This window comes from Ovis canadensis, chromosome 18 (genome assembly GCF_042477335.2).
Source record: "Ovis canadensis isolate MfBH-ARS-UI-01 breed Bighorn chromosome 18, ARS-UI_OviCan_v2, whole genome shotgun sequence".
Lineage (NCBI taxonomy): Eukaryota > Metazoa > Chordata > Mammalia > Artiodactyla > Bovidae > Ovis > Ovis canadensis.
Genome location: NC_091262.1, coordinates 78116512 through 78144102, shown reverse-complemented (window position 1 = coordinate 78144102; position 27591 = coordinate 78116512). Strand labels below are relative to the sequence as shown.

The window sequence follows — 27591 nt, the reverse complement described above, 5'->3', positions numbered from 1 at the left end:
AGGGAGGCTCCGCCACAGGGAACGCCTAAGCCCCCAGGCTGCATACAGCAGGGTCACCAGCAGCATTTTGGGGAAACTGAGGCAGGTCTCCATTCCCCAGAGCAGCCCTGCATACCCAGCAGGTGGGACCCGAGACCAAGCCCTCCCAAGCCTCTGATCACAGACTAGCAAGAGCCTGAAATGTCCTCTGGCCAGTTACCATCCTTTCCAGGCCTCCGTCCTTCCCATCTGTTGACTGTGGAGGTTAATCCTTCCTTCCCTGGACTCTGAAACACACTTTTCCCATGTAAGCACCTTGGAGAAAGAAGCATGCCCTGCCATCAATGTCTTGACTGGGGTCAGCATTTGAACGGCAGTGTTTCCTCTTTCTTAGTGGTCTGGAAGATAAAGTGTGTGTTATCATCAGTAGCGCTAGTAGTAAAGAACGCACCTGCCAATGCAGGAGAGGCAAGAGATGCGGGTTCAATCCCCAGGTTGCAGTGATCCCCTGGAGAAGGAAATGACAATCCACTCCAGTAGTCTTGCCTGCAGAATCCCACGGACAGAGGAACCTGGAGAGCTACAGTCTACAGGGCCAAAAAGAGGCAGACACGACTGAAGCGACTTAGCATGCACACGATTAGTGCATCCTAGGTGCTGACAGCGCTGATTTCCATCCTAAAGGAAATCAGTCCTGAGTGTTGATTGGAGGGACTGATGTTGAAGCTGAAACTCCAATCCTTTGGTCACCTGATGCGAAGAACTGACTCATTTGAAAAGACCCTGATGCTGGGAAAGATTGAAGGCAGGAGGAGAAGGGGACGACAGAGGACGAGATGGTTGGATGGCATCACCAACTCAATGGACGTGAGTTTGAGTAGACTCCGGAAGTTGGTGATGGACAGGGAGGCCTGGTGTGCTGCAGTCTGTGGGGTCGCAAAGAGATGGACATGACTGAGCAGCTGAACTGAACTGAACTGAGGCGCTGATGAAATACAGCAGCAAGCTACCATTTACTAAGCACCTACTGTATGCCAAGCACCGGGCCCATCACTGAGCACAGGGGCTGGCACATAGTAGGTGCTCAATAAACATGAGTTTCCACCCCTTCTCAGTCCTAGGAAGACAGGGCAGCCCTGCTCATTGCAGTTTGTCTGGCTGAAAATCTGTTCATGAAACTCCTGTAAGTTCACATTGTATTCAGGGAGCTTCGTGGCCTTTGAAACTTTAATTAAGCACCAGTTGAATTTAGATTTGGGGTGGGAGAGTTGAAACATTTTCCCAAACTAGTCACAACCCAATTAGAATGTTACTCACGAACCCCAAGACAGTGATTCATTTCGTATTCCGGCTGGCATTTCTTGCTTACAAGCAACTCACATGTGACTCAACTTTAATTTTGCTATTAAACATTAACCAGCACACTTCCTCATCCCAATAAAAGTCATTTTGGAAGCCTCCCTGCACCTGAGCATGTGTGTCCATGAGTGTATATTCGTCTGTGCCCTGGGGTGAGTTCACCCCGGAGGGCCCCAGCGTGTACCACATAGAGCCTGCCGGGCTGGCTTTGTTGGCACGTGCCCTGTGCTGTCACCCAGGGCCCTGTGCTTGCTTTAGTCTTCTGCTTGAAATTCTTAATAATGCTTGAACAGGGACACACGCGTTCATTCTGCACCAGGCCTGGCGAACTGGGTAACCAGCCTGGGTGTCCATGTGTGTGTCTGCGTGTCTGTGTGGGCGTGAGTCCACACAGATGGGGTGCAGGCCTGTGTGAGGACGTATGCAGTTGGGGGCCTGGGAAGGTGGACGCGAGGGGGCCACCATATGCCAGAGGGGGCCGGACACGGCCCATGGGGAAGCTTCAAATGCAGATTCTAGGGCCCTGAGTGTGGCTCAGGAATGCAGGACTTCAGCGAGGCCCTCCTTCGAGGTGACTACAGTTTGAGAACCACTGGCCGTAGGTTTGAGGCACTGAGAGTCAAGGCCCTGAATTTAAGGATGTGTTCAGAACCTCCTGCAGCTCAAAACCATCTCACCGTCCACTTCGTCATCTGAGTTCAGGTTCCCAAAGGACCAGCAGCCCACCAGGAATGCCAAGGAGCCCGGAGGCTGCTCACCGTGGGGAACTCAGCCCAGAGCCTCCCTCAGCGTCCTGGGCTCCGAGCCAGATGGTGACTCACGCCCGAGCAGGACAGAGTGGCCTTGACCACCAGCCCTCCCCGCCCACACCCCTGCGTCGGCAGGGTGGGGCCACGGCTGCCCCTGCTGTGACTTGGATTTATCAGCGTGGGTCCTGGCGTGGGCCCTGTTCGTCGATGCCTGTCCTTGCCCATGTTCCTAGCCTGACCCCTCCACACACTGAGACTCACCCTAAAGCACAGGTGATTGGCATTGGTCAATGGAAGGTCCTTGTTGTACCCGCCTGGTGCCCAGCTGGCACCTGGTGACCCTACCAGAATAACTCCATGCCCAGGCTCCAACTCACTGAAAACCATCCCAGGTCAAGATGCTGCCCGCTTGCTGAGCTCATCATGGCTGGGAGAGGGGCTGCGGGGTAGCAGGCTGCTGCTGCCCCCAGGCACCCCTGTGAGTTCGCCAAGCTGCAGTTCCGTCCCCTGTGAAACAGCACATCCCTGGGCCAGCCTGGACCCGGGGCCAGGCTCCTGCCCCACCTCCCTCAGGCCACACCTCCTCTAGGCAGCCCCTGCACCTCTCAGAAACCCAGAAGCATCTTAGTTTCGCATCCCTGCCCCGTGGGGGTGAGGGATGGAGTTCCCCAGTGCAGGTCCTCAAGCTTTGGGGGGTGGCCAGGAGGGGCCCCCCGTTTCCCAGGAGGGAAGTGGCCCCAGGATGGGGAGGAGGCTGACCCTGCACCACACCCCCAGCCTGAAGCCGTGACAGAACATTTTCTGTTGCCCCCGTCCCATTAAATGCTTTCTTCCATAGCTGCCACTGCCAAACACCTACGGTGTACCAGGCACTCTGCAGGCTTGCTTCTGGAGCCTCTGAGATGATCATAGGAGGTAGACAGGGATATCATAGACAAGGCAATGAGGACTCAGAGAGGTTAGGCATCTTGCCCAAGGACACACGGCTTGTAAGACCCGAGATTGAAAACCCGGGCTTCGCAGTGACACCTGGCCTCTCTAAAGCAGCATCAGCTCAGCCCCGAGCTCACCTGGGCCTCTGGGGCTCCCACACCACCCCAGGCTGCGTAGCTCCCATGGGTCCTCCCTCGGCTCCCTGACACAGCCCAGGTGGCGGGGAGCCCAGGCCAGCTCTTCTATTATTCACGCCTCGCTCTGTTTGCCAGCAGGGACCTGGCCCAGAGGTCCCCGCTTTGCCAGGAAAGATAAGGCGTGGACATCTGACTCGTCGTTCTCTGCGCTCCGTCTCGATTTCCCCGAAGAACACGATGGCCTGTTGTTCCTGGCTGAGCGCAGGAGGCAAGACCTCCCTCTCCTGAAAGGCAGACCAGCCGTCAGCAGGATTACAGGGCTAGAGTTACGGCTTTTCCTGGGGGCCACCTGTTCTTTCTTGTAACCCTGCATGGGCACACGGGGAGGGTGCCTGCACACCACGGGGGCTCGGGCAGGGCTGCCTTGCCTGCCAGGAACCCGGCTTCATGCGAAGCCTGTGAAGCCCATGGCGCTCTTTTCAAGGTCGGTGCTTCGAGGCCCCTATTAGAGGAGAAGAACCCGAGTCTCGCTCAGACCACACAGCTGGTGGATGGCTTTGCTGGGGCTCCCTGCCCCATGCTGGGTGCCAGGCTGACTCATTTTGTCCTCCAAACAAGAATCGGAAGAAATGAATTCATGTATGAGTGAGCCTTGTCCACCCACGCCTCTGGGTCTAACTTGATTCTTGCATCAAGCAGAAATTGGCAAGAGAATAAAAATTCCAGGCCACCAATGGGAGCCCTGGAGGGTCAGCCTGGAGCTGGCCTGGGAGTGAATCACAGCCCCGGCCAGGGGTCTGCTGGAGCTCCTGGCTCAATGGATGCCCGCAGCCCCTAAGTGTCTTGAGTGTCACCAGCGGGGTAGCGGGAGTGGAGAGGTGGCCTTCCGGGCTAGGAGATGGGTCCCTCCCAGCTCCGACAGACCCCACCAAACTGATGACACTGCTACCCATGCCGAATCAAGGTGATGTCACAAGAAGTCGCTGCGTACTGGGATAAATTATTATCTTCAGGAGATCGACAGGCACTCCAGGGACACCTGGACCCGAGCAGAACATGGCAATTTGTGTCCCCCAGCCCAACTGGTGAGACTCTTTAATATCACCCACTGTAGCTCCACCTGTTTTACACATCAGAAAACTGAGGACCAGAGAGGGGAAGGGATTTATCCATGAGCTCTCAGGACTGAGGAGAGTCTCAAAGGAGGGTGGTATTGGTTGGAAAGCTCTCTGGCTATGCATCCCAGCAGCCCTGAAGTTGAACCCTCATGCCTCCCTGGACTAGCCATGTGACGATCCACACCCTCTGAGCCTCAGTTTTCTTGTCCATAAAATGGAAGTGATAATAACACCTAGCTAACAGAAGGAGTAGGGGACGACAGAGGATGAGATGGCTGGATGGCATCCCCGACTCAATGGACATGAGTTTGAGTGAACTCCGGGAGTTGGTGATGTACAGGGAGGCCTAGCGTGCTGCAATTCATGAGGTCGCAAAGAGTCGGACATGACTGAGCGACTGAACTGAACAGGATTGTAAGGCTGGCTTAATAGCTCAGTGGTAAAGAACCCATCTGCCAATGCAGGAGTCTCGTGGGTTCAGTCCCTGGGTCAGGAAGATCCCCTGGTAAAGGAAATGGCAACCCACTCCAGTATTCTTGCCTGGAGAATCCCAAGGACAGAGGAACCTGGCGGGCTACAGTCCCTGGGGTCGCAAGAGTCGGACATGACTTAGCAACTACACAACCACCACCACAGCGTTGCAGAGAAAAGATGACAGGGTTGAAGGCCTCGCAGATAGCTGTCAGCCCTAAATGCTTCATAAGGGCTGTTGGAGGAACAAGGTGTGTCAGCAGCATCAGAGAAATAACAGGACAGTTTATTGGCAGAAAACAACAAAATTCTGTAAGGCAACATCCTTCCGTTAGAAAAAAAGAAAAGAGTTTGTTGAGCACCTGCTCTGTGCCAGGTGCTGGGCATAAAGAGGACTCACACGTAACCGCTGCCCTCAAGATGAAAAGCACTGAGCGATGGAGGCACCCAGGGGAGGCCCCTCCTGCTGGAGAAGGAGCCGGTGGGAGGGAAGAAGGGCGTGCCTGGGAATGATAAGGCATTCCAGGAAGAGGGACAAGCGCAGGTCAGGACCTGGAGGAGAGAAAGGGCGTGGCATGTGCGGTGAGTTCCATCTGCTTGGCGGCACTTGGGATGCAAGGGGGTGGGGGCTGGCAGTCCTGGGCTGGGAGCCCCGGTGGGGCTGGCAGCGTCAGGCCACCAGCGAGGGTCAGTGTGTGCCTGGCCAAAGGGCTCAGCCTCAACTCCAACGGGGAATTCTCTCTGCAGGGGCTCACTTGCTGATGGGGCCCCAGCCCCCTGGGATGAGACAACAGGTGGCCGCTTGGAAAGGGCAGGGAGGGGTGGGGCAATAGCACCGGGGTCAAGGACTCACCAGGCAGGAGCCCTCCCCCCCCACCGGTGCAGGTGGGGCTCACTGCGCCGCCTTCCTGGCCTCTTCTTCAGTCATCCCAAGATGAGCCCCGAGTTACAGATGGGGAAGCTGAGGCTCAGCCAGGGTCGGCACTGGGCAGGGAGTCACAGCGGGGCTACCTCCCACCCAGGGAGTGCTCTTCCCCACAATGCTGCCTTTCAGCTTCCTGGACTATTTCGTCCATTATCCATACTGAACTGTATGGGTTTATTTCCTAACTCAAGCTTCACTACTTTAAAAAAAAAAAACTGCTGTTTCAAAATGTGCATTTTTTTTAGTCAACGATCTCTCTTAGTAAATGTCACATTGCTCTTGAAAACATGTGGGTTATTTTCAAATATCTTTTGATATTCATTTCTAACATAATTCGGCAGCGATACGAGAACAGACTCTGTGACTTCCGTGCCTTTAGACCACGGATTTCTCTGCACCTCGTTGTATCTCCCTGGATATGTTCCAGTGTCTCCTGGCTTTACAGTCAATGGGAACTTGAATAGAATTTGCATCCTACTGTTGTGTGAAGATCATATAAATCTCCGTTACGTTGAGTTGGTTCTTGGTGCTTTTCCATCTGCTATATCCTTCTACTGTTCTGTATATTCATTCTACTAATTTTTGAGCGGTTGATATTGAAACTCCAACTAAACATCTTAATTTATCTATTTTAAAAAAGAGCTGTAATATATAGTTGGGCTATATGTAACTTTGTTTTGTATTTTGCAAGTCTCCTGTAAATGTGTTATCACACTTTTAAAAAATAAAAGAGAAAAGTGTGCATTTTTAATACAAATTTTAAAAGGTAGCAGCTGATTCTTCCTGGAGTCAGCCCCCCTGCGCATCGCCTCCCACCAGCCCCATTTTCGCAGAGTCATAAATCACTTTCTTAAAGGGGGCAACGAGACCAAGGGGGGTAATTGCTCTTGACAAGCTGCGGTTCATCAGCCAAGAGGATCTGGGCTCTGGAGGCCCAGATAGGCAGCAAGGAATTGCTAGACCCTGAAGCAGGCGCTGCTTCCCTGGGACAATGCCCCCCTCCCAGCCCTGTGTCTGCGCCTGGGACCCTCTCTGCTGTTGCAAGCCTGACCTTTGAGACCCTCACCCTTACCCTCTCAGGCTCCAACCACAGGGCTCAGGGATGTTCTGGGGGTGAAAGTCCAGACCAGCTGGGTCCTCAGTCCTGTGAGCCTGGGAGGTGCAGGGTGGTCATCACGGGAGGTATTCCTGGGGGGTACTCTGGTTGTTGATAAGGAGCCCTACTGGGGTTCTGTGTGTGTGTGTGTGTGTTAGTCATGTCTGACTCTTTACTACCCTATGGACTGTAGCCCACCAGGCTCCAGGTGAGAATACTGGAGTGGGTTGCCATTCCCTTCTCTAGGGAGGGATCTTCCCAACCCAGGGATCAAACCCGGGTCTCCTGCACTGCAGGCAGATTCTTTACCATCTGAGCCACCTGGGAAGCCCCTAGGTGGACTTGAAGAATTACCCGCTGTTGATCTAAAATCCACCTTGAAGGGGACACATGAGTTCTATCCGGTAGCCCCGGTGCTGGTCACAGGAGTCATGAGGGAGGGCCTGCGCGTGTATGCACTATGCGCGTGTCCCTGGGGAGTCCAGGGACAAGGACTTGGAACTTGGAGTGTCTTTCTGGGCACAGAAGCAGAAATGTGTCTCCTGGGGCTTGCTGCCTGTGCTGTCTCTAGGCAGAGGGCTCAATGCTCCCAGAGCGTTTGCGCTAAGAGCCGGCCGATGGCATTTTAAACCTCAGCCCCTTACGGGTTCCATCAGGAGTGCCTCAGGGGCAGCTCCATCTGGGACACGGTGATTAACGACTCCAGCCTAGGCTGGCAGAAGGCCTTGGCTTTGACACCTCTTATCTTCTGCTGCTCGGAATCACTGGAAATTAACATCTCCACCTGCTGCCGCTTGCTTGTAAAACCCGGGTGAGGTCCTGCCATTCCTCTGCTCTCAACACTTTCACGGCTCCCATCTCACTGAAGGTCAAAGCCAAGGACCCCCCTTGGGCTGCAGAAAGGTCCTCCACCATCTTCCTGTCCCACCCCCCGGGGCCCATCTCCCCCCATGTCCTTTCCACTCTGCCCGAAGCACCCTCGCTGGTGTTCTTTAAAATCAGGCAACCCCAGCCCAGGGCCTTTGCCCCTGCGGTTTCTTCTGCCAGGAACTCCCTTCCTTCAGATATTTCTAGGTTCACCCTTCAAGGCCCCCAGGCTCTTCTCAGTTGTCACCTTCTTAGAAAGACCTTCCTGACCTCTCTCTCTGCAGTGAGAGAGTGCTCTCTGCCCTGAGTCACTGCCCTCCAGCTGTATCACTCTGGTCACCACTGTACATCCTCTGGCTGTTTATTTTGTTCATTTTCTGTACACGGCAGTGTCAGTCCTGGGAGGGCAGGGACCACACGTGCTTTATAGCTGATCAACTAATGTTTGTCAAATGACTGATTGACCAAATGCTGCTGCCGCCTCTGCTTCTGTGCCAGGTCACCCAGGACCTTCCATACAGCAGGCCTTGATTCAAGGACTCACTTTGTAATAGGAAGACCCATATATGAGGTTATCTCCAGCACCCTAGGGCCTCAACCCCAAGCCTGGATGGTCATGCTTTCTTGACCCCCTGATCTGGAGGACACTGCCCTCTCTTACCACCTCCCACTAGTCCCTCAAGACCCAGCTCAGAGTCACCTCCCCCAGGAAGTCTTCCCTGACTATCCCTCATAACTTGGAGTCATAGCAGGTGGCTCTCTGGGCTCTCAGAGTCCTTCTTCTCTGTTGTCTCCCTGCCCAGCCGTGACAGAGAGCCCTCTGTGTCCCAGGACCCAACAGTGGCCTGGCTGAGAGCTGGTGCCCAGGACACGACTGGCAGCTAAGTAAACAATGGCCTACATAATTTCTTTTTCTTTTCTTTTAAAATTCTTAATAGATCCTGGTGTTTCACTGGAAGTTCTTTAGAGACACTGGCTCCAGATTGGTTCATTTCACAGACAGGGAAACTGAGGCCCGGAAGACGGAAGGCATGGGAACCAATTCCTGTCCAGCACATTCTCTGAACCAATCACCAGTGGCTGAGCAGGGTGTCTCCTCCCCTGCCCCCTGCCCCAGCTGCTATGGGACTTTCAGTGGCCGTGGCTTTGGGCCTCATGGCCTGCACTGAGGCCAGAGTTTGCGGGAATGCTCAGCCCAGACTGAGTCTGTCTGGAGAGAAAAGACTTGGAGCTTTCATAGAAAGATTAAGAGTGTCTAAGTCCTGAAACTTCCCTCTCCATAAAAGAGAAAAGCCTGAAGCACACAGAGAGGGGAGGGCAGGGAGTAGAGGGGAACAGGAGGGAGGGACACAGGCAGGGAGGTTACAGGCGAGGAGGATGCCGGCTGGCGCTACAAGCTTCTCTGAGGAATCCGATGCTGGTGCTTGTAGTGGGCTGAAGATGAAGTGGACCTTAAAGATACCAGGCCCCAATCCCTGGACCTTTTGAATACTCTATATGAAAAGGGCTTCCCAGGTGGCTCAGACGGGAAAGCATCTCCCTGCAATGCAGGAGACCCGGGTTTGATCCCTGGGTCGGGAAGATTCCCTGGAGAAGGGAATGGCAATGCACTCCAGTATCCTTGCCTGGGAAATCCCATAGATAGAGGCGCCTGGCAGGCTACAGTCCATGGAGTCACAGAGAGTCAGATACAACGACTCTTGTGTGTGTGAGCAACTAACACACACACGCACACACATATGGAAAAAGGGTCTTCGCAGTTGTGATTAAATGAAGGATCTCAAGACGGGGAGGTTATACTGGATCACAGCGGGGCCCTAACGCCACCGTAGGCGTACTTATAAGAGGGAAGCAGATAGCACTTTGATGCACAAAGCGGGCAACGTGGCTGCAGAGGCAGAGATGGAAATGATGGGGCCACGAGTCTAGGCTGGGTGGGTTCACGTCCCAACCTGAGTTACCTGGTTTCAACCTGACTCACTGGGGCTGGGGTGCAAAAGCCAGGCCCTCTTGTCTCAGACTTCATGGTGCAGCGTGTACCCCAGAGCTTTCACAGGACCAGGCTACGTGGAAGGTCCTGGGTGACCCGACACAGAAGGAGAGGCAGCAGCAACATTTGATCAGTCAGTCATTCAACAAACATTTACTGATCAGGCACAGAGAAGGCGTGGTCGCAGCCTGCACTGGAGTGGCAGACAACAAATGAAAGAAAGCCAGATGTGGTTCTCTCCAAAGTCCGCCCGTGGAGTTGACAGTTTGTATTAATTATTACTGTTTATTAAACTGTTACTTTAAAAAAGAAGGCTAGACATCACCTGATACCCTACCCCCTTTCCCTCCCTCCTTACTGCCTTCCCCTAAGCTCCTCTCCCAATAAGCCACATGCATAGGCTAGAAGCTCTGCTTCTGTCTGATAGAATTCCCCCACTCTGCCCTTGACCACGTGTACTGTTTCATTCACACTTAGCAGCCATCCTATAAGGCAACGGTCCCCAACCTTTTGGGCACCAGGGATCAGATTGGTGGAAGACAATTTTTCCACAAACCAAGGAGATCAACCTAGTCAACCCTAAAGGTAATCAACCCTGAATATTCATTGGAAGGATTGATACTGAAGCTGAAGCTCCAATACTTTGGCCACCTGATGCGAACAGCTGACTCATTGGAAAAGACCCTGATGCAGAGAAAGATTGAAGGCAGGAGGAGAAGTGGGAGACAGAGGATGAAATGGTTGGATGGCATCACTGACTCAATGGACATGATTTTGAGCAAACTCCGGGAGACGGTGAAGGACAGGGAAGCCTGGTGTGCTGCTGTCCACGGGGTTGCAAAGAGTTGGACACAACCTAGCGACTGAACAACAATAAAGTGGGGTGGGGATGGTTTGGGGATGATTTAAGCACATTACATTTATTGTGCATTTTATTTCTATTATTCTTACATCAGCTCCACCTCAGATCATCAGGCATTAGATCCCAGAGGTCGGGGACTCCTGCTATAATGTATCATCAGCCTTGTTTTGCACATGAGGAGACAAAGGTCCGGGGAGATTGTATGACTTTTAAAGACCGCACAGCACCAGGTGGCAGAGCTCACGTGCCAGGGCCAGCCTGATTCCCTGTCCCTGCCTCCCACCTGTGCCCCACGTGACTGTGGACCCAGTGGCAGGACCAGGAAACACCTGGAACCCCTGCCGGCTGCAGCATCCACCCCAGCCCCAGGGCCTGGGGTCCCCTTGGGATATGACCCGCCCTTCCCAGACAGTCGACTCAATTGAACATTCCAGGGTGGGCTCCAGAAGAGAACTTGATTGTTCCCTCCGGGGCGGCCTAATGAGCTTGCTGTCCGGAAGTGCATTTGTTTTCCACCCGTGAGGATCTGACTGCCTTCCCTCACCTCCCGCCCGGCTCCTGGCTCAGGTTTCCACTACACAATCGGCCTGACCATCGGCACCTCCGCCAGGCCCCAGGCTCCCGCCCAACCTCGTGGGAGGACACTCCTGGCCCAGCTCCAGAGTTCTCTATTGACAGACGCAAGCGTGCAAGTCCAGGAAGGGCAACATCACACCCCCAGTGAGCAGCCAAGGGGAGGAGGCCAAATAACTCATGATAAGAAAAACCACAGGTGCCCCCCCCTCCCCAGAAACCCGAATGACAGGCCCGGCTTGTCTTCACTGTGCATGTGGTCTGGACACCTGCCTCGTCTGGATTTCACCAGGCTGCATAGACGCGGCCGGGTTACTTGGGCTGCCCAGCTGAGCAGAGCTTCAAAGCTGGTCAGGAAATCATCCAGGGCTGGGGCAGGGCCAGTCAGCACCTTCTCTGATGATGTTTGTCCCTTTCCTTTGGAGCTTGCAGAAGCTTCCAGATTTCCACCTTTCTCCCAGTCCCTCCTCCACACCAGCCCTCAGAGGAAGGACTTGGAGCCCAGTCTGCAGCTTCAAGCAATGTTTGCTGGCAGCTTCTCTGCACCAGGACCCTGGAATTATCTCACTGAATCCTCACCACAGCCTGGGAGGCAGGTCCTTCTGTCATTATGCCCATTTTACAGATGAGGAAACTGAGGCATAATATCTCAGAGCCGAGTGGTGACGGCCAAGAAGCATGGGAAAAGATGCTCAACACCATTAGTCACCAGGGAAAAGTAAACCAAAACCACCATGAGGGACTTCCCTGGTGGTCCACTGGTTAAGAATCTGCCTACAAGGCAGGGGAAGCAGGTTCGAACCGTGGTCGGGGAACTAAGCTCCTACCTGCCACAGGGCAGCTGAGCCTGTGTGCTGCAAGTGAAACCTGACCCAGACACATATAAATAAATAAAATAAAATATTTTAAAAATCCATAGTGAGGCACCATTTCACACCCACGGGGATGGCTGGAATCAGAAAGATCGTAACAGGGCTTCCCTGGTGGCTCAGTGGTTAAGAAGCCACCTGCCAATGCAGGAGATGTGGGTCTGATCCAGGAAGATCCCACACGCCCCAGGGCAACAAAGCCCATGTGCACAGCTACCGCGTCTGTGCTGTAGAGCCCAGGAGCTGTGACGCCGCGTGCCCCAGAGTCTGTGCTCTGCAATGAGAGAAGCCCGTGCAGCTACAGAGCAGCCGCTGCTCGCCACGGTGAGAGCCCGCTCAGCAGCGAAGACCCAGCACGGCCGACAGGAAACAAAAACAACCGTTAGAAAAATGATAAACGGAGCAGGGGTGGTGAAATCTCTTTAAAAAGATCATGACAAGTTCCAGAAGGATGTGGGGCGATCGGGACCCTCATACACTGCAGGTGGGGGTGTATACAGTGCCACCTCTTTGCAGTCAAATGCTCCACCACCGATGCACCCCTGGAGCAGTCTCTTTGGAAAATATTCTGGTCTTTTTTTTTTTTTTTTCAAAAAGTCAAATGTGGTTCCAGGAATTCCACTTCCACGTGTGTAACAACCCAGGAGAGACAAAGACCTATGTCCACATAGAAACTCGTGCACAACCATTCACAGCAGAATTATCTGTAATAGCCAAAAAGTAGAGACAAGATGAATAGAGCAAGGTCTAGACCTGCACAGTGGAATATTTGTCCACAAAAGGGAATAGGGCACTGACACGCGTCCAGACATGAACGAACCCAAAAGCGTGATGCTGAGAGAGCAGCTGATCACAGAAGGACAAATATCGTATGATCCCCCTTACGTGAAATGTCCAGAATCGGCAAATCGATAGAACCGGAAGGTAGAGTAGTGGTTGCCAGGGGCTGGGGGTTGCCTGCTAATGGGTTAGAGATTTCTTTGATTATTATTTAGTACTTAAGTCGTGTCTGACTCTTTTTGATCCCATGGACCATAGCCCACCCGGCTCCTCTGTCCATGGGATTTCCCAGGCAAGAATACTAGAGTGGGTTACCATTTCCTTCTCCAGGGGATCTTCCTGATCCAGGGATCGAACCCTCATCTCCTACATTGGCAGGTGGGTTCTTTATCCCTGAGCCATCAGGGAAGCCCAAGGGTTTCTTTGTCACCAGGAAGTGATAAAAATGTTCTAAAATCGATTGTGGAAATGGTTATAAAATTCAGGTCAAATGAGTGAGTTGTATGGTATGTAAATTACATCTCAATAAGGCTGTTAACAAAAAATTTTAAAAGTGATGGCCCAGGACTCTCCACAGAGCCTGCAGCTCTGAAAGTCACTGGTTTTACCCTCCGGCCATCCTGTGAGACTCAGAGGGGCCTGAGCTCAACTTCCCTGGGGGACTGACCCCCCCAGCTGATCCCACAGGTTCAGGGCAGGCTTGGGGGCCTGGACACCCGCGTGCTCTGAGCAATGACATGCTCTCCTGCTCTTCTGGGCGAAGGCTGCCCCCAGACCCCACAAGACAGAGAAATCCGGCTATGTCCACTCCTCCCCCGGGTGTGCCCTAGTGGATGTTGGTCAAAGGTGAATGGGGCTCCCCCCAGGCACCCAGGACTCAAACAGTCTCTTGATGGCTCAGCTACAAGTCCTGATGGAACCTATTTATAGCACTTTGCCTCCTGGGTTGGAGTCACGGCTGAGACTCCTCCTCTCTCAACAAGTTTCCAGATGGAAAGAAAAGGGAAGGAATGCCTTGGAGGCTGCGGGATGGGCGTGACGCAAAAGCCCTGTGTCTGCCCCCTGTGTGTGCCTCCCGCAGCGCTGAGTGCTGGATTTCCTCCTGGACACTGGACAGCGCTCCCAGATGTCAGGAAGGTGCATCGGCTAGGCAGGCTTCCCCGTTCCGGGTTGGAACTCAGTGGCAGTCTATCACCCAGCGGTGTCCAGGCCTGTGAGAGGGGCTCAGTGTCCCTCGCAGAGCTGCGATGGGGTAGCAAGTGCAAGTGGGAGGGAGCCACCCAGGGCAGGACACACGGCCGATGCTCAGTAAGCCGGGGCCCGTGGTCTTTGGTGCTTCTCTCTGGGAGGAACTGGGGAAGGCTGGGATGGCCAAGGGGTGTGGCCACAGTCCAGGCCCTTTTCCAGCCTCAGCCACACTTCTTGGGCATGAAGGTGCCCAGAGCACCCACCAGCAGCAGTTTGGGGATGCAGTGTAGCCCTGGCCATTGAGGATGTGGCTGAGCCCAGCCTGGTCCAGGGGCAGGGCCAGGGGCCCATGCTTGGCTCACCGTCACCGAGTGAGCGGGGAACCGCTCCAGAGAGACGCTGAGCCGTTCAGGGCTCCTTGAGCATCCTAAGATTCTGCTACAGGAAAGACTATCTCATGGGACACTCCCGGGCCTAGACTCTCATGGGAAGCTCTCTAGCAAGAGCAAAGGGCTTACTGGAGGCCACTGAGCACTTTAGTGTCAGGACCGAGCTCATGTCCAGGTGTTCACTCTTCAACCCCAGTGCTCTTCCTGGCAGACCCGTGCCTTCCAAAGAGATTTAGAGGGAATCTCATCTGCTGTCTTGTCTCCTGATGAAAGCCCTTCTTCCAGGCCTGCTCCCTGATCTCTGGCCTTCTTTGGGAAGGACTGAAGGCCTCTAGGCCCCTCTCAGGCTGCAAGGCTGCTCATTGCAAAAGAGGAGCCCCAGATGGGGCCAGCACACCTGCATCCTGGCTCCATCTCCCCCACTGTGTGCTCTGGGGCAAGTCATTCAATGTCTCTAAACCTCAGTTTGCTCATCTGTAAAATGGAGCAACAGTATTTACCACATAGAGTTATAAGGAGAATCATGCAGAATTAGGTATGTGAAAGGACCTAGGAGAAGGGGAGGCAGCATTTATGTAGTGCCTAATGTATACATTCTCCATCTTGCTCTCATAACCTGAGCCTAGTAGCACCAGGATGAAACTGAAGTGGGTTGTTGAAGGCAAGTCTGTGGGAGGAGACCCAATTCTCCACTTCCACCACAGCACCTGGCGGGACATAGGAATCGGGGTCCACTCAGACCGCGAGCTCACCCCTCCAGCGAGAAGTGGCAGGAAGGGTATTTTCAGCAAACGCACCAGTGCTTTGACATGTTTTTCCACCTGAAATAAATGAGGCAGGATTCCTAGAAAAGTGTTTAAACCTGGTAGAGAGTACTCTAAACAGTTTGGCTTAGAGATTGAAATGTGGGGCCCAGAACTGCAAGAGCGTCCGCACCTCAACATGGAGTCCAACAACCTCAAACTGCAGTTTTAAGTCTTGGATTTGGGTGATATCATCAACTTCTAGAAAAGGGCTCGGACCACCTCTAGTCTCTGCAAACATTATTTTTAAACCAGGTCTGATCTCATCATGCATAACAGCGTGTGCTGTTCCTTGCCACAGACCTCTGTTAGGCTGCATGTTTTTATTTAAATTTGCTTAGTTGTACACTATTGACGGGCTTCTCCAGGTGGCTCAGCGGTAAAGAACCCACCTGCCAATGCAGGAGATGCATGTTCAATCCCTGGGTCAGGAAGACCCACTGGAGAAGGAAGCGGCAACGCACTCGTCTCCTTGCCTGGAGAATCCCATGGACAGAGGAGCCTGGCGGGCTACAGTCCACGGGGTCACGAAGAGTTGGACACGATTTAGTGACTAAACAGCAGCAACATACTCAAGTCTGGTGGGAAAGCTCGTAACTAAACCGACGATGCTGTGTTTATTTGGTGATGTCGCAGAATCAAGGAAACAGGGTCTGACCGAGAAGGATGAAGTACAGACTCACGATTTTTATTTTCCAATATATTTCCACAACCATTTCCTTCTAAAATCACATCCTATGTTTTTATCCGACGGTCTCAGTGATTAAGCTGGCTCATGGACTATCCATCCCAGCTCCCTCTTTTGTGCCTGAGGGAATAATAAATCAAGAGAGTTTTTGGCAACAAGTAGCTAAACATTTCTCTTGCTTCTGCTTTTCCTCGCTGATGCTGTGACCAGATCTTTCAGAAATTTATTTTTGGACTTTTAAAGGCAAGTTCAGATCTGAGGGAGAGAACATGTTTTGAGAAATCTTGCCTCTGGTTTTGAGATCTCCTTGTTGAAAAGGACTTATACATTTCAGAGGCTTATTGACCATAGTGCATAAGATATGCTCTGAGCATTTCATAATTAAAATAGGCTATTGTTTAAAAAGTCATTTGGGGGTGGTGGGAGGGAGGCTCCGGAGGGAGGGGATATATGTATACCTGTCGCTGATTCATGCGTTGTACAGCAGAAACTAACACGATATTATGAAGCAATTCTTGTTGTTGTTGTTCAGCCTCTAAGTCATGTCTGACTCTTTTGAGGTCCCCTGGAGTGTAGCCCACCAGGCTCCTCTGTCCATGGGATTCTCCTGGCAAGAATACTAGAGTGGGTTGCCATTTCCTTCTCCAGAGGATCTTCCTGACCCAGGGATCGAACCCACATCTCCTGCTTGGTAGCTAGATTCTTTTCCTACTAGGTCACCTGAACGTGTAAAGCAATTATATGCCAATTTAAAAAAACTAAATTTAAAAAGAAAGAGGGAAATTTTTTTAAAAGTCAGTTGGGAAAAAAGTTAATGGGGTACAGATATTACTAATCCATTCCCTAACGGAGCTCTGTACCTGTCCTCTTGCCCTTGGGTGTGGCCATAGGACTTGCTTAAGCCAATGAAATGCCAGTAGAGAGATCATACTGATCACTTTTAGGTGGGCGCGTTTAACTGCCAGTGTGATGCCTCCGCCCCGTGCTTTATCTGCCTTATGACGGGAAATCTGGGTCCCTGCGCAAGCATCACACCTGCCAAGCCAACACGTAGGTGACCTGCCCTGGAGAGTCACCAGACCCGCAGTAAACTTGGCATGAGTGAGGAATACATCTTTGTTGCTTTAAGCCACTGCGATTTGTGTTTTTATCATAGTATACAAGCCTGTCCGGAGTGATAGAGTCAGTACAAACCAAAAGCAGCTGTCTTGACCAATGCAAAAACTGGAAATCAATAGATACAGAAACTGGTGACTGAGATGGGCCAAAGATATCTTATTATTTGTATCTTCCTGCGTGCTAAGTCTCAGAGTCAGACACGACTGAAGCGACTAAGCGCGCACGAAGGTACGGATAATAACAGATATCTTCAGCCCATCTCAGCTACCAGTTTCTGTACTTTATTTTCCCTGCATAGTTTAAAAAAAAAAAAAAGCAGAGACCAACAGCTTTGGGTCATTTAAAAATATATATTGAAACTATTTAAAATGTATCTTGCTATCTCAAGGATGCTCATTCAGAATGGACCCAATACTTTAAAAGAACAGAAGTGGATATTTTATTTCCAGGAGGAATTCCTAACGGCTTCTAAGCTGTATTTCTTGTCATGAGTGTAAAAGCTCCCGGGGGCGCTTCAAGAGGCTGGAGTGGGGACAGGAGCCACGTCGATTTATTCATTAGCTGCTCGGAGATTCTTGGGCAGGGGTAAGGGCTGACACAGAGGTGGCAGGGCTCCTGAGCCCTGCTTGATGTCCCAACAAGGGACACACATGAGAGCTGTGTACTCACCTGTAGGATTCTACGGGGATAAAGGCAGACTAAAAAAAACCCTGAGACCAGAAAGGGAAGGAGGCTTGTCTAGGTCACACAGCAATGAGCTCGCAACACATCTCCCACCACCCAAGGTGCTATGAGCGGGACAGTGGTGTCCAGGTTGGCACTGGTCAAGCTGTTTCAATAAAAGGAAGAGATGGTGGGGTGGGGTGGGGCACTCCAGGGGTGCAGGGTCCCTGGGGCTTCAGATTCCAGGGAAGGGTCCTTGGAGGAGGCAGGACCCCACCAGCCTGGACGACGGGCCTGCTCCAAGCAGCAGGAGGGAAGGTGTGAAGCCTGCACACAGGTGCCAAGGGGCCTGCATTGGGGAATCGAGTCCTGTCTCATCACTCCCTAGCCACTGACCCTGAGCCAGTCTTTCTTTCTCTTGGGCCTCAGTTTGCCCCTCCATGACATGGGGATCCATGGGTGGGAAGTGTGGACAGGGAGTGTGGTGTGAACCGTGATGCTGGGAACCGAGGGGGCAGGTAACGGGGCATCATCTGGAAGGTCCTCATTCGCCCCTGACCCCAGCCTCCTGCGCCAGATCAGATGCTCCTCGGGTTAAACCCTTCCTGCCGTTGCCAGCACAGCACCCGGACTACCAAGGGCCATGGGTTAAAGGCTCATTCCTGGGGTCGAGTGGCTGCTACCCATACCTCGCCTGGCCCCCGGTTCACAGGAGTTTGAGAGTGACATCTCATCTAACCCCTACAACACCCCCCGAGGTCATGGCATCACCTCCACTTACAGATGAGCCAACTGATGGTCAGAGAGAAGGACCCGCCTGTGTCCAGGGGGCAGGTCTGCCTGACCCTGGAAATCATCCTCTAGGGACTCCAACAGGATGTACAAACTGACCTCTGGGGCTTTGCCAGGTCACCCCACCCCACTCCCAGGCTCCCGACCAGCCTAGCGGAAGAGGGAGCATCCGGCCTTAACATACCCCCTACCTTCTCCCCCATCCTTTCCCAGCACTTTCCAGATCCTCCCATTCTCCTCCCAGCGGGCCTCACCCCCTCTGCTCAGGACCTACATCTCCAGACTCGTCCTGGGCCTCCTGGCCTCCGGAGTCTTTCCTGACCCTGCACCCCCACACGGAAGCAATCCAGGTGCCTCCCCGGTTCAAGACCTTGCTGGCTCCCTGTTGTCCGTAAAAACAGAGCCCAGTGACCTGTCTGGGGGAGGAGGGCAGCCCTCACCGACAGGAGGGGAACCAGGTAGAGAGATGCTGAGGCCTGGGGCCAAGCCCCCCTCTCCTGGAGAAGACCCTTCCTCTCCAAGAGCAGGGCCTGAATAGTAAAAGCATTTTGTTGTTTTCTCCTCGTGGAGAAGCTCGGCACAGACCCCGGCCCTGAGGCCGGTCAGTAACCACAGAGGAGAGCAAAATGCAGCCCGTAACTCGGAGGGAGGTGTGGGCTCCCTGTGCCCTGGCACGGGGCCCGCTGTGATGACCGGGAGCAGGTTGTCTCCGGGCTCTGGGGTGCCAGGAGCTGAGTGAGAAACGGGGTGGCCACCCCAACATCAGCCACCACCTGCCCCAGAAAAACCCTTCCCACTGTGCAAACAATGTGACTGCAGCCCCCAGGGGTGGGGGCTGGGGTGGGTGGGCAGTGGGATTGATGGAAGGTTTTACAGGAAGAGGAAGAAGGTCACTTTACTGACTGAGCGCTTCCTTGGGTTAGGAGTGTCCATCCTTGTCACAGCCTCCAGGGCAGGACAAATGTCCACCCGTCACTGAGGCTCAGAGAGGTTAACTGATTTGCCCAAAGCCACACAGCCCGGGAACGGCAGAGCAGGGATTCAAGCCCCAGGCTCTGACGGACCTGCATTCGGGCCCTCTGCTGCGAATCCAGTGGCCTGTTCTTTGGTGCTTGGAATTAGAAAGCTGCTTTGCTGGAAACTTTCCCAAACATGGGAGGATCGGACGGCACAGGGGCTGGACTCTCTTCCTGTGGAGCTCCAGAGCTGACAGGTCAGAGGTACCGCAAGCTCAGAGGTAGGGAAAGCCAAGCAGCAGACCCAGGATGTGAGGAGCCCCTCTACCCAGGCCCGTGATGGTACCTACACACACCGTCTCCAGTGAGGGACGTGGCAAGGCCCCACTGTACGGATAAGGAAGCTGGACCGCAGGGTGGAAGTGACCCATCCAGCCCTCTGTGTCGCCAAGGAGCAGAGCCAAGTCTGGAAGCCAGGCAGCTTTAGGGGAAGCACCTTCACAGGACCCGGCGACAGGATGGCAGTTCTCGGTGCAGGCGAGCTCCTGCTATAAATATGATGCTGACTCCTGGTAAGCTTAGCCTCCAGGCTCCCCTGCCCAGGCTCAGGGCCATAAATCCTGGAGCGGGCCACCTGCCACTGCGCTCCTGGGCTGGGGAATCATCCTGACAACCCTAGCAGGGTACCACGATTTTTGACAGGCTCCGAATCATTGCAGGCAATGTTGGGCTAGCAGCCTCCCAGATGAGGACAGCCATTGCTCAGAGGAGAGCCGAAAAGTCCTGCAAGATGGCCAGCCTCCCTACCCCGAAGGGAACAGGGCGGGATTTCCTAGAAAAGGCATCTGACCTGAGCTCTGCACAGACAGGCCCTAAGGAAGCTGGGTTTGAAGCCCAGCTCTACCACTGACCAGCTGGGTAACTTTGGACAAGTCTGTTTTTCTCTCTGAGCTTTGGTTTCCATAGTTATACAGTGAAGTCCACGCCACTGATCTCCAGGGATTAAACAGACAGTGCGCCCACAACGGCTGGGACACAAGACACAGCAGACAGTTTGGTCCCTTTGCTTCCTTTCTTGGGTCACGGCTCACTGACTGGTTGAATAATAAAAACAACAGCTGACAACAAGCCTGGCATGATTCTCAGTGTGCTGCATGCTCTTGGTCACTTAATTCTCCCTGAAACTTAAAGCGCTGATATCCTATTATTGTTCCCATTTAACAGATGAGGAAACTGAGGTTCCACGTCCTTGAGTAATCCACCCAAGGTCACACAGGTTGTGGGCACAGAGCTGAGAACTTTTCCTGCTGTCCACACAGGCACAGAAACTGGTTACTGAGAACAGGTGGAAATATTTCACAGCAGCCTGCCTGGCCCAGTCGCTGCTGCACAGAAGGAATCTGAGAAAGACTGGAATTGCAGACGACACATCCTAGAAGATTCCACTCCCATCCCGATCCCTACTTCTGCCATAAGCAAGCATGCATCCCTGCACCCAGGAGCTGTCTTTACTCCTGCCAACCTGGAGTGATCACAACCCAGCATATCAGACAGCAAAGACGGTCACACAGTACCCTACAGGCGGGAAGCCAGGAGTCGCCGGCCCAGCCAGGGTAGGTAGGGCAAGGATGCTGCCCGCCAGCCTCCAATCCAGCGGACCTTCTCCCAACCCCGACAGGGAAGGCTGTCTGCCCCCAGGCTCCAGGCCACAAACACACACATGCTCAGTACCCATTCCATCACCCTGATGGGTTAATATTGTCCTGGGCTTCCTGAAATACCCATCCCCACAGCAGGGTGGTTTTACAAGCTGCTAAAAGCAGGGCCATGTCCCCAGCGGAGGGAGAGAGCTATTCCGGGTTGGTGTCAGGTGTGGGCAGAGCCAGCCAGAAAAGGGCCTGTCTGCACCCCCTGTACCCCCCGCCCCATGCTGGCTTCTGTACAACCACCGCCGGACAATTCCTGGCAGTCCGCGCCACTGGCGCCCAGCAGAAGAGGGTGAGGTCCGGCCAGCTTTGTCAGTATCCCCCTCCCCAAACACACACACTCTGTTCCACGCCTGACCCGGCCAGGCCCAGGCAGGGAACCATCCGGCAGATACCGTGCAGGGTGGGGTCTCACGCTGTTGCCCCCAGCTCACTCCGAGGCCCTCTCTCCATCACAGTCTGATGAGTCCAGATTCTCCATGGTGGCGTTTGACGGGTAAGGAATCCGTGGGCCACAGTCATGGCTAAGGCAACGAGGCGCGGCCGGAGGGGCCCGGTAGGGCTGCCCAGACCCGAGGGCTTCTGGCGCCAGCCCGGGACCTCCCACTTGCTGTTCCCAAAAAGACACCGCTAAGCGCTCACCGCACACCTGCAGACACTTGCATGCAGCCTCGCTGTCAATCTTCACAACCACCTGGGGGTTCGTTTTCACCGCCTCCTTCCTCACCTGGAGCCACTAAGGCTCCAGGCCATTCAGCCACTCGCCCAAGTTTGCCCAACTTGGAAGTGAAGGAACGGGAATCGGAACTTGGGCAGCCTGACTCCAGAGTCCCCAAAATGTTCCCTGAATTAAGCCGTCTCCCGCTGCTCCCCCTGCCCCGCAACCCCACCCCACCCCAGGCAGTTTCGGGGTGATGTCCACATCAGAGCTCATCTTCAGCTGGATGGAGCCAGGGCCACCAGCCAGGGACACGGGCAGCCAGCCCCCACAGTAGCCCCTCGCCTCAGGCAGGCCAGAGGGCATGTGGGCAGACCCCCGTGTCTGACCACCCCTCCGCCTGCCTGGGTCCCTGGCCATTTCCAACTTAGAGGGTTTGGGCACCCCTGGGTGGAGGGGGTCTGTTCTGTGTAGGCAGACCAGAAGCTCAGAACTTCCTGGTCTCAGACCTCTGGGAGGTCTACTGGAAGCTGTGCGCTCCCCTGTCCCCCAACACCAAGTAAGTGTTTATACACACACTCATTTGCACGTGGTTCCAGGAGCCGCACCCTGCGCCCACCCAGGGTCCAACGGCAGCCAGGGCCCCCGCGCCACGGGTGGGTCAGCTCCATGGCCCAGATGACAGTCAGGAAGGTCCGGGGCAGAAGCAGCTTCCTGCTCTCGCCCCACGGGGAAGCCGGGGCTGCGGCACTACTGAGCTTAGAGAGTCACGCACCTCCCGCCATACGCACAGCCACCCCCACCCCCACCCAGGCATCGGGCTCGAGGAAGAGGGTCCAGCCCCGCAGCTGCCTGCAGGCTGCCGTGGGGGGTGGGGGTGGGGGGCCACGTCCTCGGTGACCAGTGGCCTTGGCTCTGCAACCGGAGCCGCGGTGGGTAAATATAGCGCTGCCACTCACCGGCTGAGGGGCCCTCGCCGTCCGACATGGTGCGGGAGATGGGTAGGCAGCCGGCCACAGCCCACGGGGACGCTTAGGGACCTCAGCGGCTGTCGCCCACCTGGTGGGGCTCCCGGCTGCGTCCAGTTCCCAGGCGGCGTCCCGCCCCGGCAGGCCCAGCCACCACCACTGCCCCCCCCCCGCCCCATGCTGGGCCGGGCAGATAAGGAGCTCCAGGGCCAGGAGCCTGCGGGATTGGTGGATAAATCTGGGTACTGCCCTCCCCTGCCCCCAGCCTCTCTGGCAGACTCAGAAGGTTGCCGGAGAGACGGCTGCACCCCTGGGCACTCAGTCAGGCTGCGAGACCCCTCTCTGCAAGCCTGGGACCCCAGAGTGCCTGCAAGCTCTCTCCCGGGGACTGGTCCCACCCCCCCAGTGAGGGGCACTTAGGGTCCTTGGAGAAGGATGACAGTGAGTGATGCCACCCAGAGCTGCCACACTTGTCCCCTCTCTCGGCTCTCCCGGGCAGCCACCCCTATTGTCTCCATGTCACAGAGGGCATGAGCTATCCAAGGCCCATCAGCAGGTTAGGGGTATGACCGGAGCTGGGCTCTGGAGCCACCTGACTCCAAGGTGGCCAGAAGGTGTGTCCCTTGCCTTTGTCTGGGAGATGAGAGCCGTGGACAGCAGGGGCCCTACTGTTCTAACTGCTCCACGTGTGCTGGGGGATGGAAAAGGACCCCCAAGGGCAGCTACGTGACTCTGTCTGACACAGAGAGGGTGCTCAGGAAATATCAGATGAATGAACATACCGCAGCAAGCCCTTAGTATGCACTTGCTCTGTGCTTGCCCTAAGAGCCAACCCACTTTTGCTCCTGGGTCCCCCACAAGGACCAGAGACCAGGGCACTGAGGCAAGTGGAGGGCTCTGGGCTGAGTTCCCAGGGCTGGGTGCCGGTGGCTGCCCACCCCCACCCACCACCCAGGCCTGAGGTCAGCACAGAGGGAGTGCAGTGACTGAAAGGGAAGGCTGGTATCAACTCCAGTCAGAGAAATCCTGGAGGGCTTCCTGGAAGAGCTGGCATTTGAGATCCATAGTTGACGGATAAGAAAGCTTTTTTCAGGGGATGAGAAGACATTCCAGGAAGAGAGACCAGTAGGTGTGAAAGCAAGGGGCAGGAAAGCTCAACTAGAGGGTGACACGGGTCCCTGAAGGTGTAGTGACCCCAAGGAGAGAAGAAGGTTGGTCTGAGTGGAAGGGGGGCATCCAGGGCTTGGGAAGCTCGAGGAGGCTTCCTGGAGGAGGGGGCAGATTTTGGTGCCTCAGAAAATGAGGGGCAGGCAGGGAATGGCATTCCAAGGCATCCAGCAGTTCTTCCATTGGCAGTGAGACCTTTCCCAGCCTGGAGACTGGGGGTGGGGGGGGTGGGGTGTGAAGGCAGGAGGGGCCCCTTTCCAGAGATAGGGCTGGGGCGGGGTGCTTAGAGTCACACCAGCTGTCAGAGTGAACAGCAAAGAAATTCACTCCCTGGGAGCTGGGTCTAGGCCTCTTGGCCTGTGCCTGTGCTATCCCCTTGCTCAGGGATTCCCTGGCTTCTTCTCCAGCCTCCTCCTCTGGGAAGCCCTGTCTGATTGCCCCTAAAGGCCGGTCAGGGGCCCCTGCATTCTGCTCTGCAAACTCTGACCTCACTGTGGTCACTGCCTGGTCCTGCCTGTTTCTACCTCTTGGTTGGCTCTTGCTCCTCTGAAAGGTGATGAGCTCGCTGTCACTGGAGGTATGTAAGCAGGGCTAGACAGCCACTGGCTGGGGACACAGTGGAGAGTTCAAGCATCGGGTAGACTTAGATTAAGTGTCTCTGGAGTTCCTCTAGGGTGGCTTGTCCTGGTCTCCCTGGACCTCTCCCTGTTTTAGCCCTGAAAGTCTTCATGCGTCCTGCAAAACTTCTGTCCCAGGCAAACCAGGACTGTTGGTCATCTTGGGTCCCTGCTAAACAAGACTTTTATTTAAATGAAAAAACAAAACAAAACAAAACAAGACTGTCTGTCTCTGAAGCCCTGAACTGCCCCCAACCCTGCCCCAATCTCCTCCTTCCTTCCCACCATCTAGATGTTATCCTAAGACTGGGATTCTGGAGATAAAAGTGAACACCCAGCTGCCCTGTGGCTTGGGAGGGCATGCAGGGAAGAAAGGAGGCAGGTCAGAAAGGACAGGAAGCTTCCCTGGGCCCCCCTACCTGCAGGGCCGGGGGGAGTCTCGCCTGCTGGGTCTGGAGGACTAACAAGATACTGCAGGAGTCTGTGACCCCAGGGAGGGGCTGGGACCAGCTGGGACCATGTGCCCAGGCCTCCACCCTGGTTTCCCCTGGAGCTGCAGCAGGAGGACATGGGTGGGATCAGACCAGCCTCGCTGTGTGGCCTTGGGCCAGTCGTGGTCCCTCTCTGTGCCTCCAATGCCACACCAGTGGAGCATTTACGAGCACCTCCTGTACCCAGCCCTGGGCCAGGCTTGGGGGCAGGGACCTCACAGATTCCCTGCCACCAGATATGCCCAGTCCCGGGGAGGGAGCGGTGGCTCGCACGCTGGGCTGATGCCGGCTCCTTCGTGTGTGTTCTGCAATGCGTGCTCAGGGCCCCCCAAGACTGCCAGAGGCCAGGCCAGGCGCCATGGGCTTGCCTAGAACTGGACAAACCAGTGGGTGACAGAAAGAGCCCCACCAAGGCCCCCGGCATCCTCGGCAGAGGCCTCGCCTCTCCCACTGCCACGTGGGCCGTAGCACCAGAGCTGGGGGAGCGTGATGTCAGAGGGGCCGGGCTCCCGTGCCAGCTTCCCCTGCCCTCCTTGGTGACTGGGACGAGCTGACCCCCCGCCTCGGTTTCTCACCTGGAAGCGGGAGGGGCCTTCGCTGAGGACCGGCACCAAGGCAGAGACGCCCTGGAGGACGCTCCACCTCCCACTCTGCAGCAGTCTGTCTGTCTGTCTGCTCCTGAGTCCCACCCAAACCAGCCGCCTGGGGTCCACCCGGCTGGAGCCGGCTCCCTGTGTGCACGCAGGCCACTTCCTCTTCCTGTCCCGGCCCCAAGTCCCTTCCTGTTTTCTTTAGTGTGGGAATGTGTCCTGGGGAAAAAACAACTTGATTCCTCAGCTCTGGAGGTCACTGCAGCAGCCACAGGCCCACTGCGTGCGTGTCTGTGAACACGTGCGGCAGTGGTGAGGTGCACAGCTGTGTGCATGGGAGTGCATGTGTGCGTGTGCACATTCCTGCGTGTGCAGAGGCGGGTCCGTGTGTGCACGTGTGTGTGCGGTGTGTACTCTTGCGCCTCCACCCTCTGTCTGCTGGTCATCGGTGTCCCTGTCGTCGGACAGCAACCAGGCTGGCGTGGTCTCGGCTCCTGAATGTCTGATGCCACTTCAGTCACCCAAGGGCACTCATGCTGGGGCCTGAGTGGGACGTGGGCACAGCCTCGTGGGGGGCTCATGGGCACGTGGGGGGCAGCAGGGTGAGGGCAGGGCCAGGGAGGAGCAGGCAGGCACCTAGACAGGGAGCCGACACCAGGGCAGGAAGAGGGTCAGCTTCAGGGTGGAGGTCAGCCCTGGCCCAGAGCTTGGGGCACCCCGGGAATGGACGAGGTGGGAGACAGGGCTAGGGGGCAGGCGGACTGCCCTGGGGCCTTGGCAGTTGGCTGGAGTTGAGGTACTGGAAGGGAACAGAGGGTTGAGGGGGTAGCCCTGAGCTGAGGTCCCTCCCGACCCTCCCCCACACTGTGGTTTCAGGGGGAAGCCGCGCTCCCCTTTCCAGGGGAGGGCGACCACCAGCCTCGCAGTGACCTCGCCTGGGAACCGTGAGCCCTGCACCTCCCCACACCCCCACACCTGCTCCTCCACCAGCTCCCCGAGTTCCACACTGTTCGGCCAACCTGCACCGGCGCTGGGAGCGAGGGGACCCGGGAGGGTGGGAGGGTCAGGACTGGCCTGATCAGAGGCAGGAGGGCTTCGGAGCGTGGCAGGGTCAAGGCGGAGGTCCAGCTTTCCATGGGCCCCGGCTGGGTCTCAGGGGTCCTGGCACCTCCCTCCTGCTGGAGACCTGTCTCCCTGGGCCTTGGGGCCTCCTGTAAATAGAGGCAGGAAGGTTTCAAAGAAGGAGCCTCACCTGGGGCGTGGGTGGCCATGACTTGAAGAAGGGCAGAGGATGTGCCCATTGGGTGGATCCCCTCACCCCGTGTGCGGCCCTGGGCAGGCCACCTAACCTGTCGGGTTAGGATGGGGTGTGCGGGTATTGTAATACCCCCCAGGTCTGCCCACCACCTTAGCTTAAAACAGGTCACAGCGGACGCAGCCAGAGGCATGCAGCCTGAGACACGCAGATGTGGACGCTGAGACCCAAACACTCACCTCACCTGTGAGAGGCAGCGATGCACAGAGATGGGGAGACCCCAGACACACAGAGGTGCGTGAGAGGCATGAAGTGAAGCTGTTAGTCGCTCCGTTGTGTCTCTTTGCGATCCCATGGACTATAGCCCCCCAGGCTCCTCTGTCCAAGGAATTCTCCAGGCAAGAATACTAGCGTGGGTTGCCATTCCTTTCTCCCAGGGATCTTCCTGACCCAGAGATTGAACTCAGGTCTCTCGCATTGCAGGCAGATTTTTTACCATCTGAGCCACCAGGGAAGCCCATGAATGGACATATATGCATGCAGCTTGCTCACGTGCACGCGTGCACACGCACACACACACACACACACACACACACACTCCAGTGTAGCCCTGGGAGCTGGTTTCCCGCACTCAAGGCCCCCTTAAGTTGATGACTGCCTGAGTGGCCTTGGGTGAGCCTCCCATCTCCAGGCTCCTGGTCAGGAAAGAAGCCTGAGGGACCCGTTAGCTGCTCTGGGGGTCCCCAGGGTGTGAGGGCGTGTGTGGGTTCCTGGGACAATCCCCTTCCCCTGGGTGGGAGCCAAGGAGCTGCCATCACTTGGTGGCGGGGGGA

General features: G+C 55.4%; 1 protein-coding gene across 4 annotated transcripts in view; it reads right to left on the bottom strand.

Moving 5' to 3' along the window:
• EML1 (EMAP like 1) overlaps nucleotides 1-22810 on the bottom strand; it is a 194997-nt gene extending 172187 nt beyond the window's left edge. For 3 of the 4 annotated variants that reach the window (XM_069559740.1, XM_069559743.1, XM_069559744.1), the window contains exon 1: nucleotides 22630-22810. In XM_069559740.1, the coding sequence (XP_069415841.1) occupies nucleotides 22630-22657 (28 nt within the window). In that variant the 5' untranslated portion in view covers nucleotides 22658-22810. The remainder of the gene's footprint in view (nucleotides 1-22629) is intronic. The other variant, XM_069559738.1, reaches the window with a different exon arrangement.
• Nucleotides 22811-27591: the final 4781 nt, after the last annotated feature.